General features: G+C 43.9%; 1 protein-coding gene across 26 annotated transcripts in view; it reads right to left on the bottom strand.

Moving 5' to 3' along the window:
* Positions 1–13,311, bottom strand: part of DENND2B (DENN domain containing 2B) — a 150,661-nt gene that overhangs the window by 22,247 nt on the left and 115,103 nt on the right. For all 26 annotated transcript variants that reach the window (XM_046941985.1, XM_046941986.1, XM_015286487.4 and 23 more), the window contains 4 exons: positions 11,866–12,050; positions 11,106–11,215; positions 9,549–9,618; positions 1,870–1,947 (listed from right to left, as the gene is read on the bottom strand). In XM_046941985.1, coding sequence (XP_046797941.1) covers positions 1,870–1,947; positions 9,549–9,618; positions 11,106–11,215; positions 11,866–12,050 — 443 coding nt within the window. The remainder of the gene's footprint in view (positions 1–1,869; positions 1,948–9,548; positions 9,619–11,105; positions 11,216–11,865; positions 12,051–13,311) is intronic.

The raw sequence follows: 13,311 nt of genomic DNA, 5'->3' as shown, positions 1-13,311 counted from the left end.
TAAATCCAGCCCAGAGCTGGAGTCTGCGCCAGGTCTTTCCAAGCACCCTGCTCTCATTGTGGCGCCTGTATTTTCAGGAGGTGATCAGCCCTTAGCAGCACAATACAGATCCAGTGGGAATTAGGCCTTTTTGTGGCCCAGCCCCTCCCCGAGCCCATAACTTAAAGAAAAGCATGGGTGTTCTACAGCCCCCCACTCACGGACTCATACGTAACTCAGTGGGAGCCTTCCCTTCTGCTCACAGATCAAGAATTTGAGGGCCAGCCTGCCAGGTCAGCTGGGATCTGCTCCTGCTAAAACCAGTGGAATCACACCTACCAGTCAGCCCCCAGTTGACTCTGACTGGATGAACAGACATGTTCAGATTACAGATTTAACTGGGAAAGCAGTCTATTTGCAATTTCAGTTTGATCATTCCTGCCTGCTGCAGACTTTATATCCCGGCTGCAGAGATATTTGGTGTAAGTAGGATACTCACATTTGCGTTTTTCCCAAGGTTTCCTTTGAAAATTGGTGCATTATCAAAATTCGATAAAAACATAAAAGCAAACAAAGAGCCCCGGGACCTCTCTCCACAGTTTCCAAGGCAGTTATTTTTTTGAGCTGTGTTATCCTCCCGTTATGGAATAATGCGTTCCATTTTGCTCACAGATATGTGCGTTTAGATATGTATTATGTCTAAGGGTCACGGTTATAAACCCTCAGATGCAGAGCTCTATGGAAGACCTCAGAAGCAGGACTACAGTTAACTATTTCAACAACATTGGTTTTCCTCACACAAGATTCGTGTTAAAGTTCTATCTATAAAGGCTGTTCTGACGAAAGTTAAGGTTCCATGTGATTACTAGATCCTATGAGCAATATTTTTATTAATTTCAATAGCTAATGTGCTTGTTTCAACTTTATTCCTATACAAATGAACAAGCGAAATTCATGTTTAAGTCCTGTCAGGTTCTTTGTATCTGAAGTGAAAATCTCTGGCGAATTAAAACATTCCTATGAATACTGTATCAAAATTTGAATGGGGGAAGACAACCATCTGGCATCAGATATATCATCCTTCTCCACACACTGCTGGCAAATCCTGTGGGGTACTCTTGAGGAGCTCACTGGATTTTGTAGGACTCTTCCAGAGGACTGGAGGTCCTAAACTGGCAGCCAAAGAGATGTTTCAAATGTTAACCAATCAGTAATGTTTTAAATAGCTTATTTTAATAACCTTTTGTCTTAAAAAAGAATACTGCTTGTAGCCCTGGAGCTGGCTAGCAGTTAACTGCTTCAGTGGCGATGCAATCCCTGTTTAGCTGCAATGTTCTGCATATTGCCTTAATACTCTTACATCAAGAAATTTACTACCTAGGTAAATTACATCAGCATATGATCTAACTTTGGATTTGTTAATGTAAAGGCTTATTAGAAGATTATACATCCTTCCCTAGTCTCTTAGAATAAAAACATCATGTCAATGTTATTAAGCATATAGGCTTCACTTATCAAATACTCTTTCTTCTCAGCCTCATTATTCCACAGGGTGCTGGAGTAAAAGTGGCATTGGCCCATCATTTGAACTGTAGATGCCAAGAGTTACAGCTCAGCACAGAATGGCTTTGGAAAACAATGGAAAAACCTCAGTCAGCCAGATGATACAGACACCCAGATGTCTTTTGAATCAAGTTCTGCCTCGGTCACCGAAGTCATAAGACATTCTTTGATGAACCCAGTCACAGAGATGGAATATCCAAAACAGCAACTACAGAATGCAGTTATCCCCCATCAAAGGAAGAAATTCTTCTTGCTTGGTTCATTGATGTGCATATTTCTCAGTAAACATTCAAGTTCGAAAACAACATTGTAAAAAGATCCTCTTACCTTAGAGAATAAGTCAAAGCACCCCAGGCGGCTGATGACACAATAGACTTCAGGTAGGCGCGGCCCTTTTCCACTTGGCTGATAACAGCAAAAAGAAGAGATTGAAATTACGTACTGATTTGGAGCCATGCAGAAACATACTTCTCTCTCTGATCCCATAGTTGGCCATCGTGTAATGTATGTCACTATCTGTTTCTCCATCAAAATAGCTTACTCTTGGAAAAGCATCATAAGACAGCAGGCTAAAAAGCACAAATAGCGCTTACCCACTTTGGAAATACCCGGCACATTGGAGCTGTATTCCAACATTGCTCTGACTTGAAGCCATAAAAGCTCATTTAACTATGGCTGTAACTCATGCCTTATACCGCCACCGTCCTCTGCTCCTGCTGGGGTGAGGCCACCACAGGACCATACACTGGGAGATGAGAATTACAGTGCTAGGGAAGTAACTATGGCTGTAGAGCCCAATTCACTCATGATGTTCAAAGGCAGCTTAACTTACCAAAAGCAAGCTCACAGACCTAAACAAAGGCAAGCTGCATGAGCTGAATCATTAACTTTCTCAGATCCATGCACGATAAACATGAAACTCTTCAATAACTTAAACTGCGTCGAGAATGAGTCTGTGGTGCCTCTTTCTCCCCCAAAAACCTGTCAAAATGGTTCTCCGAAACCATCCTAGTGAAGATATTTCCTAGAGAAGCAAATGGTTTAAACTGGCATGACTGAAGCATAATCTCTCAGCATACTGTAATTAGCAACGCTGCCTGTGCTGGTACAGGGAAAGGCCTGGTGGCACTATGTGTGAAAGAAGGTTGCAACCACTTGCTGGATTTTGCTTATGCACTAAAAAAGAGTTAGAACTAGGCCAATACACCCAGCATTTTAGGAAAACAGCCTCATTGGCAAGGTTCTCAGAGCAGAGAGGCAGTCTGCCTGTGTCCTGCGTGCATACAGCGAGCGCAGATAGACACATCCACGCACCGAAGATCACCACTGTGTTCTTAACAAGCTGTGATACAGCACTGCAGTATCTCATAGTTGCAACTGATTTTCACCAGTTGCACAGGGACACATTTCCTAAGGGGAGTCTTTTGAACAAGGCAGTTTGCTGACTTCAGGTGCCGCGACACACATTCCCAAGATACAATGCAAGGAAGTCCTGGTGCTGCTTTTGGCAGGAGCTACGTCCAATATGGCACAGAGCAGCTGAAGAGCAGCTCCCCAGTAGCAAAAAGCTGAAAGCGGGGTCTATGATGACAGACAAGCCTCCTAATTCCCTCTATCTAGTGGAGACAGCTGTACTTGTGAAAAACTGAATAAAAAGTGTCTGTAAAAGAATCACCTGGCACCACTTAGCCTCCTCGCACAGCTGTACATTATTGCTATGCAGGAGTGACAGAATCAACCCCAGAAATGCTGTGCTCAAGGAGCTCAGAATCACTGTTTCCATCTGCTCTCCCAAGTGGCTGATCATCTCCTGTGCATCCACGTAGAAGGCTGGCATATTTTTTTAATCCTTGTTTCATCATTTGACTCTGCAGATACAGTAATTAACAGCCCCCCAGTGTGTTTGGCATTTACGTGTCACATCCATCAAGAGAAACTGAGGGGTAGCTGTGCTTTTCAAATTGGAATATCACAAGCTGGGCTTGGACAGTCAGCAGGTGCCTGGCCTATTACAACAGAGACCACAAGAAATACCCGGACTAAGTGAATGCAGATGCTTCTATTTCTGGATCCAAACCTGCTCACTACACGTCACGTCTCAGAAAAAGCAGAATCCTTTTTTGTCCATATTAGGTATAAAACCCTTTCTAAAGGCACTGAGTGATTATATCAAGCATGTGGGATTTTGGTTAAAATCATTGTGTCAAATCTACAGGAATGCCGAAGCCATGCCAGGAGTCTTGGATAGCTCCCAGCCAAGAGCTGTCTCAGTGACTGCCAGTAAAAACATCACATTCCTGGGTCATCTATAAGATCAGAAACAATAACAGCTCAGCACTTACTCAAAGATTCTGCTTTATGAAATATCATTGCTTTCAAACATTGTAAAGGCTACATGTCTAGGAGCTCCTTGCACTCCTCATATAGGACAGCCTTCTCTGTTATTTCAAAGATGTTTCCTTGCAGACAGCACAGGCTCCCCACTGCATGCCAATCATCCGTAAGAGGCAGCACGTAAAATCCTCAGGCAGAGCCATTCTGAAGGGCATTATTTCTCAAATATCTAGCACTGGCGACTCTTTCGCATAACTCCCCTCTCAGCCGTTAGTTTACACTTCAAAGACAGATCTAAACCACCTGCTCGTTGTGTTATAGGTTTGTCTTTTTCCCAGAAGAACGTATGGGTTAACTCAACCTTCCCATCCCCAACGTCTCCCTTCTCTGCTTGAACTTATTTCCCTTAACTAGTAGAGAGTTAGGGGCTGCACCCAGCCAATGGTGCTGGCTTAACCTCTCCCCCTCCCAGAAGAGAGCATTTCCAGTTTGAAGGCTGTGCCCTACAAGATAGCTGCAGCCTTGGAGTCCCATCCTGCCTCATTCTCTCTTCCATGCAATCGATATGCCCAGTTCAAGGAAGCTATGTGTGCTAAAGGAGCACAAGCTGACTCTGCCTTGACATATTGCCTTCCTCCTGAAGGACGGAGGGTGGAGAGAATGATGTTTTGGTTTTGATATGTTTTTGAGTTGTTTTCAGAAAGTCCGGGATATTTTCGGCCTTAGTCCACTACAGATTAAAACACTGATGAGTTTTGTTGATAACAGGAGACAAATTCCAAGAGCATGCACATAAACTGACAAGAACTTGGCTATGAGATGGAAGAGCTGAGATTTGCTTCAGGGCTCATCCATAAGTGGTTCAGGACAGCCTTGTTACAATGAGTTTAATCTGATGTTTGCTGAGTAAAGACTCCTCCAAAACCTGCTTCATCATCTGCCTTTAGCAGGTGGAACAGATGGCTTTTGCTTCTGAAAATAAGCCTACCACTTTTCTCTTTTGAAGCTCACCTCCCAACCCAGGTGCTTGAAATCCAGAAGATGCCTTCAGAGATCTCCTCCCAGTCTGGTGTTGCTGAGATGCTCTCACACACCACACGCTCCTGCTTTCAAATCAAGGCACTGTGCACACCCACCAGCCGCCTAACTCAGTGGTTTGGGGGCTTTAAAGACAGCGGCAAGAAAAGTCCAGCTTTCCTGGCCCCAGAAGTAACAGGGGAACACTGGTACCAGTGTGTTGGCATCAGAGGAATCAAAGCAGTGGGGACCAATGGCAACGTTTCTCTTCCTGCACTTCTTCTCCCAGCCTTCCCATCCACCTGAAGACACCCTGTGTGGAGGGGGAATGCAGCTAAGACAGACCTACCAAACAACACAGAAGAGAAACACGCAACACAGTCCTACATTCCATCTCAACACAGCGGAAGAGAAGCAAACAAACAGACTAACATCAACCTGAAGACTCCAGAGGGACTATACCCCTTCCTCCCCAGGGCGAGCCAGGATATCTTTACTGAGACCTTCTGGATAATTCTCCAGAGAGCATGACTAGGAAAACCTGAGGAAAAAGTAAGGGCTGCCCCAGCCCAGGCCAGGAGAAAAAGGAACATGACAAACACACAACAGCCTCTTTGCCTTTGCAAAGCACATGCATTAGCTCTGGGTAAGCCTCTAGCATCGTGGGCTGTCTTTGAGATCAGAATTGTGGACGCTTCAATTGCAATTCACAGTAATTAAGGCAGTGATCATATAACAGAGATAGCATATAAAAATGTTTAAGTCGAAAGGGCAAAGCAAATGCACACAGTGCACAATCTCTATTCCTTTCTTCAGGATTGTGAAAAGGACACTTTTAATTCTGCTTGGCACTTGGACTGCCTTGAAAGAAAGAAAGATGCAGACTCGATCCCAAAACCTTAAACAGGGAAACATCAAGATGAAGAAGGGGAGATCCCGTGAAGCAGGCTGGTGGCATCCAGCTAATAGCAGCCAGCATATCCAGAACCAGAGATGTTCCTCAAAAACAAATTCAAGTGTTGGGAGCCTGAAGTTATTCCATCAGAGTCACAAGCCAGCTTCTGCAGCAGCTTTGGTTTCCAGCTAGGGCCAATCCAAACACAGACCATGAAAAAGCTGTCGGTGTTTTAAATCCAGAAACTAGTGCTAAAGTCTTCTCATTATATGTGAAACACAAAGTTTAACGCCAGAGCACTCATTGTACACAGGGCTGTCCAACATGCTGGAGGGAAGGCAGGATGGAGGGAGTATGGCAACAGGAAGAAATGCTTTTTCAATGAGCTCTTCTCAGCCCCATAGATGTGCTCTCCAAAAGAGTTGCTTCCACAGTGTAACAAATGCCCCTCTCCTGCCCCAGCGAATGCAGGATGTTCCACCTAAAGACTGCTTTTCATGTCTTAATGTACACACTTCATGCTCAGGCATCTGCTCCTCCCCTGACTCCGGGGACTCACTTGTCATAGCCTAGAAAAGTGCCCCAGGCTGCACTTTTATATGAGAGAGAAGAGGGAGGTAAGATAGGGTGAAAGACACACTGTGAGTTATTATATTTCTGCAAGCACAAAGTTACCAGCCAGAAAATCCCGATAACAAACTTTCTGTTCTGTTCTCAGACATCTGCCCAATGTGCTAGATATCTGTGCCTCTCACTATTCCCGTGAACCAGCTGCCTTCTATGGCAATTGATAGCAGGACATTGTTTTAAGGATGCAATAACTTATATTCCAGTACTGTCTGACTAGAACTAACACTTCTCAGCATCCGCAGCAACTCCCAAGATGCATTCAGGTTCCCATTACAGCACCTTCCCTTCTGTTCCTCCTCCACAAGGTGCTCTTGCTCTCCCTTTCTCCCCAGCCCCATAGCAGTGAGGTACTGCAATGCCCACCAAGGAAGGGAGTGAGCTGTGAGGTGAAACTCACAGAGCCGCCGCCCAGACACAGCCACAGAACAATGAGCCTGGCAAATTGATGGAAAGAAGCATGGAAATGCAAGTAAAATTAACCTGGTTTAATATGGAAGAATGCCTCATTTGCAGGAAAGCGGAATAGGAGTGATATGCAATATCTCAAGTATATTGGCCCATTTGCCTTTATATGAAGCTGCATACTTCTGGTATCAAGTGACCAGGAAAGCAGCTACAGCACTGCCTTGGAGGTAGCAAAATGTATCTGGAAAAACTTCATGCTCTCTATGAAAGTGCAGATTGTTTGCAGTAGTACAATAGGTTACATTCCATTCTAATCCTGTTTCAAAAAATGAAACAAAATAATATAAATACATTTAAAAGGGATAGTGTACAGGATTTGCTATACAAACAGAACATAATTGTCACTGTATCCCTTGAGGTACTTTTGGCAGGGCTTTGGATACACACACAGGCAGAAAAAGGGTCCGGAAGAATGCAAAATCTAAGGGCAGAAAAGGAAAAGTGGGACAGTTCGCTCATATCTCAACATACCAAAGAAGAACTAGGCTGGCAGACAGTTCAGTAGCTCAAAAGTGGTTATTTTCTAAGCAGAGGCACCGGAACACCTAACTCTGCAAAAAGGCACAAGCAATAAGCTGGATGCTACCTCGCACGGTTGGATGGGTTGGTCCATCTGACCATGGAAGCTTCTGACCATCCTCCCTGGAAGCATTCAAGGCCAGGCTGGATGGGGCTCTGAGCAGCCTGGTCTAGTGGGAGGTGTCCCTGCCTATAGCACAGGGTTGGAGCTAGATGATCTTAAAGGTCCCTTCCAACCCAAACCATTGTGTGGTTCTATAGAGCCTACTGCCAACAGCTGCCAAGTTCTCCTGAAGATGTGATAAAGTCCAGCTGAATGTTATGAGCACCCCTCAGGCTGGAGAATATTTTCTAAGGAATTCTCCCTGCAGCAGCTGGCTTATTATGAACTCAGGGCTTTGTTACAGTTCTATCCTGAGCAATATGACCCCATCTTTCTCATACACCGTGTTTGCTGAAATCTTTTTGTAGTTCCCAAGTTAGGGTCACTGTATTTGACAGGCTGGGAATGGGACTCCTCAGAGGAGATACTCTGGACCTTGTCAGAAATAGCTCAGGAAGTGACACACTTAAATACAAAGACCTGTTTTAAAGCCCAAGCCTCTGGCATATAAACAGTTTCACCTGCTCAGAGTCCAATACATCTTTTCATCGTGGCTTTTATTTCAGTCTCATTTGGATCCAGGATCAACTGTTCTGCCTGTCACAAATGTGAGCTCTGTGCATGATTCCAAACTTGCTGGTATTTTCAGAACTATAAAAGCCTTAAACCACCCTTATATGGTAGAGGGAATACATTTCCAAATTTGATTGTAGTCCACATTTTCTGAATATACCTTATTATCCTTTTAAATAACAACAGACACACACTAAAAATTGTACTGCTGCACTACATCTCCTTGTGCTTATTTACACCAGCAAGGATACGTTCTAGCTGCTCTACTTCACCATCTCTGAATTGCCTCCTAACCAGATTTACTGTAACACAGGCCTTCACTGACATCTCCTTTCCACAGCTAAACCCTGTTGTTTTGGCTCAGTCTTCCACACTTGGACACACAGAGTAAGCAAGCCTCCGTGATGCTACCTATAGCAAATACCGCCCACAGAACTGATAAACAAGCTTTCTGCTTTGTTAGTTTAAGTGAAATCTCTTACAAATAGAGCGCCCACGTGCAGCAATACCTCCCAGACAGAGCATCTGCTATCTGCATGACAAGGAGCACTGACACAGGCTTGAGTAAGGACAGAGTCGTGTACCAGCAGCACGCAGAATGGAGCGTGCTGTTCTAACACAGCAAGTTGCTCTGTCTACTGGAAGCCTTTGAAAGCTGTGGAAGGGAGGTGCTCCCTGCTTGGAAAGATGGGAAGTTATGACAGAGAGGGAAGAAAGGGGAAAAGGGAGGGTGCCCATTCATTTTGCACAAGTATGTAAAACACTCCTATAGTGTTTATTATCCATATAAGCTCTCTAATGAAATGTAGCCCACTGTCACATGGATAGTACACGAGCTGTCTTATCACTTGCAACCCTATCCAAGTGTGATGAGCACTGGCTAGCACAGGGATGGCCAATGGCTGTATGCATTGCTGCCATCCCATCATAGATGCACAGAGCCTAGACTTCCTGTCACAGGCATCACATTATTGCATGGCCCTGAGAAAATGCTGACTGTGGGCTGCTCTCCACCATCACCCTACTGGGCAGGGTGGCATATTTGCCTGCACTATAGATACGCTGCAGTTATTTAGGCAACACTGGCAGAGAGCTTTGGAGATGTAAGCAGTTGCACAAGAAATAAACTTTATTCACAAATGTTTAGAAATACCATGTTTGCCTTTGCCTGCAGTGTTGTGGTATTTCTGCAGCTGTTTGAAAGCACATAACATAAAGAACTTAAAAGGTAAATGCTCACAGAAGAAATTTTCCACATTCCTATGAACTGCCTAATGGACTTGGGATCCATTTGATTCAGACAGACATTTGAATGTCTTATTTTAATGCAAGTCCTTGCACTTCCAAATCTCGGAGCGAGCGACCCAGTTTTGTTGTAAAACAGCAGGAGACACCCTCAAAGTTCAGACCACAGTTTAGAGATACTGTTTAACAGAATTCCTCAGTTTGAAATAAAGGTGAGGTACTTACCAACAGCCTCCTGCAATAGCCAAACCTCCGGCTCCCATCTTCCCCAGTCAGCATGAAAGAGAAAGTCTCACTAGAAGGAAGAAAATTGTCCTGATCTTACTATCAGAACTGCAGCCTAAGTATAAAGTAGGTCATTTGGAAAGGGATGGCGCCTTATCCTATGAGAGACTGATCCCACTGAAAGGTCTTGTCTCCCTCTGTCCATCATCTGGACATGCTCTGAGGCAAAATTCCATCAAGAGTAAAGTAAAAATGCCTGCACAGTCCTGGACAACCTAGCTATTTTCTTATAAGAAGAGATAGGTGCTGAATTTCAGTGACATGGCAGTGTCTTCACACTGCAGAAGGAATGCAAGAATCAGATTCTGAGAGCACTATTCAAATGCTGTGTGTCCTTTATGTTTTAGTTACATCCTCTTTTGGATTGTGCCATGTTTTTAAAGGGAGAACCCTAGATATTCTCTAAGAGTAGAGAAACCATTTGCTCATCTAAAAATAATACAGATTCACAATGGGTTTGTGAATTTGCATACGGACTGATAACCATTCCTGACTACTTTGCAAGTTTGAAACGGTATTATATAAGGCACTTCTTTGTAATGCCAGGGTTTATATAATTATGGTGGAATATACTTGGGATATCTTGTTTCACAAGCGTGGGCTTCTGGAAAATCTGTCTAGCAGAGCAGCAGCAGAAGAGGTGGAATGCTGTGCAAGCAGATCTGCATGCTGCTCCCAGCAATGTTGCTCACAGTTTTACTTCAGTGTGTTCCATACTTCACTGTTCAGGTGCTTAAAAATACTGAGTAATATAGCCAAGCAACACTGAATATAACATGGTTATGTGACACGCGTCATACCTAAGCCACTAAAACATCCCATGTGTATTTTTGGCTGCAGTGATTCCTAGGTGAACGCCAGTTCCTTGACACTGTTGAAAGTCCCTTAAGACATTTCATTTACATACACATCATACCATGCATCTTTAAAAGACGTTTTATATTTTGGGATACCTCTTCTTTCTTCCCCTTCTTTTACTACTATATCATCAGGCCAGCAAGTTCAGATTCACTGATTCAGTGGGGGAAAAAAAAAGGATTTTTGAGGTTTCTTTGAGATGAAGAAGAAAATGGAAGCCTGGCTCTCCCTTCCTTTACCCTCTCCTCCGCTATATTCATATATAGGTGTGGGAAGACAGTGCTCCTCTGAGCCAGCAGAGGTGCCATACAACATCAGGTAAGCATTCTGGGGTACATGAGTAGGGCAGGTAGTGGGCAGGGTCCTTTTTAAGGTTTATCTTAAATACTTTCATCTGCATTTTTGGATTCAGCACTGAGAGGAACCTTCAGATCTTTTCCCTTCAGCCACACAGGCACGTGAGCCGGGCAGAACAGGGAAGAAAAATAGGACAGAACCTAAAAAAATTAAATACAGCTGCTTGAGCCTGAAGTGGCCAAGACTTAAACTGCTACTTCCATAATTGGGCATCAACAAGCCTGTGGCTGCTCCAGATGCACTGCATCAGCACTGTGAGGCAGAGGAGCATCAGAGATATACCTGTTGTATTCAGAGACAGGGAGCCAGTCTTTAGCATCAGGAAAGCAGAACTGAGGGATGGCCTTGAGACGCTCCTCTGCTTCACGCATTTGCTTGGTTGGCCTTTCTAGCTGTGGGGGGGAAAGAATTGAAATTAAATCAGTTACTGTTAGGGCCAGCTTCACAGCACCTCTCAGGAGTCGAGGGGAGGCAGGGGTTTGCTGTTGAGCTGTGAAGAGCAAGGGTCCATCAGCTGGTTCCTTACTGGTGCTTGGCAGAGTGAGGCATGACCCGAGGAGAGGCTTTTAGAAGCTAGTACAATGCAAATAATCACTGTTGGTTTGCCTAAGTTAACCCAAACTGCCCTGTTGCACAACGTCCAATAAAAACGCACTCCAATCTGAAGTTTCCTTCTGCTGCCAGAGCAGCCCTAGTTCAGCAGAAGTCTTTCCGTTGACTTCAGTGAGTTTTGGAACAAACCCTGACAGAGCTAAATGGAGTTGAAAGTGAAATATTTAGAAACTGAATTTAAACACAGTATTTGAAGCACCTACAATCGGGCCAAACTCTCCAGCACTGGAAATGACAATTCCGTAAACAGGGAAAGCTTTCTGCCACCTTCTCAATGCTCTTTTCTTTATACAAATTCTGAAAGTTGAATGATTAGCTTCAGTTAAGAAATAGATTTCAGTTAACTTTCCCACTTATTCACATCATTGATATTAGCAAAATAAGGATCTTAGCATTTAGAGTAAGGTGTATATAAGAATTTTGCTTTTACCTTGGGAAACTGATAGGTCACTTCTGGGAGGTAAGTGTTTTTAGAGGGCTTCTTTTTCAGTGATACTACCACAAAATACTCAAATAACTCCCGTTCCTGCCATTCAATGAGCTCCAGTTCCAGGGTTCGATAACTCGGTGCTCTCTTCAGCATTGACTGGATATGCACTAGGCGCTGGGTATGAGCTAGCATTAAAAAGGGGAAAAAAAAGATACAGATCATTACCTGGGCATATAATGCATACGTGTGAGCCACAGCCATTCACAAAGGACTTTCAGTTTGCCAGTGTATTATTCTAAGCATGTTTTCCTTAAAAATCAGACCTTCGTACCGCCTCACTAATTCCACCCATAAATCAAAGCTCTCTCCAAGCAGTGAAGTGATGCAACACTTAAGTCACTGAAATCATTTGCAGTTCATAACCGTTACACTGCCAAAGGTCTGCTTTAACTTCATGTCTAAGACTATATTGTAAGCTCTTTCATCAGCATGCAAATACACCAGAGCCTCCAGGGTGACACTTTGCTTCAGGCCTCACTTGCACATGGCTTACACTGGTGAAAAATGCTTCTGTGACTGGTCACTGTGCAGCACAGCTCTGTAGGAATAGCCCTGACGCAGCGATGTGTCTTCAGATCTCTCCATTCTGATAGGCATTAAGTGAAAAAAACTAAGTAAAAACAGCTGCTTGCATGTTCTTCCCACCTCTTCACACCAGGATCTCTGTGCAATGGCAGCCAAACTATTAGCAGCACATGTCCATCCCGTAAGGCTGTATTCGTTGGCACAGTTCACAAAAGGCATGTTTCCCCTTGCAGTAGGGAAATAAGATGTCACAAGCATTTGATCTCAGCAGTAATTAACCAGCAAAAATAAAAGAAACTGCTCTGGTGACCAGCTGGCATACAACTGCTCCAACAACACAAGAATTATAAATTATTTTGATAGAGAGTTTGGGTCATGATCCGACTGCACAAGTAGGGAAGCCAAATCCCAAGAAAGAACCTGCAGTAGATAGATAAGAAGGCTTTCTTCTCATCTTATTACAATAGCTCTGCATACCTGCAGGGTTTTTTTCACCTCACTTGCTAATAACACGATAGATTTTTAGTAATAAAATCTGTTTTTGCTGCATCTGATTTTTTTGCAATTCTCTCCATTTATCAGGATTCTTGAATATGAGACACTAACTTACTGGCCTGACTTAAGTGGAGTTTGTGCAGGTACTGTGCACTGATAGAGGAATTTCATAGAATCATAGAATGGCTTAGGCTGGGGGGAACATTGAGGATCATCCAGTTCCAACTCCCCTGCCATCGTCAGGGTTGCCAACCACCAGGATCCCATCCAACCTGACCTTGAATAACTCCAGAGATGAGGCATCCACAAGCTCTCTGTGCAACATTTTCTAGCACCTCATCACCGTCTAAGTAAAAATATTTCTTC

This window comes from Gallus gallus, chromosome 5 (genome assembly GCF_016699485.2).
Source record: "Gallus gallus isolate bGalGal1 chromosome 5, bGalGal1.mat.broiler.GRCg7b, whole genome shotgun sequence".
NCBI lineage: Eukaryota > Metazoa > Chordata > Aves > Galliformes > Phasianidae > Gallus > Gallus gallus.
Note: the sequence above shows the minus strand (reverse complement) of the source record. Positions and strands in the feature narration are given on the sequence as shown.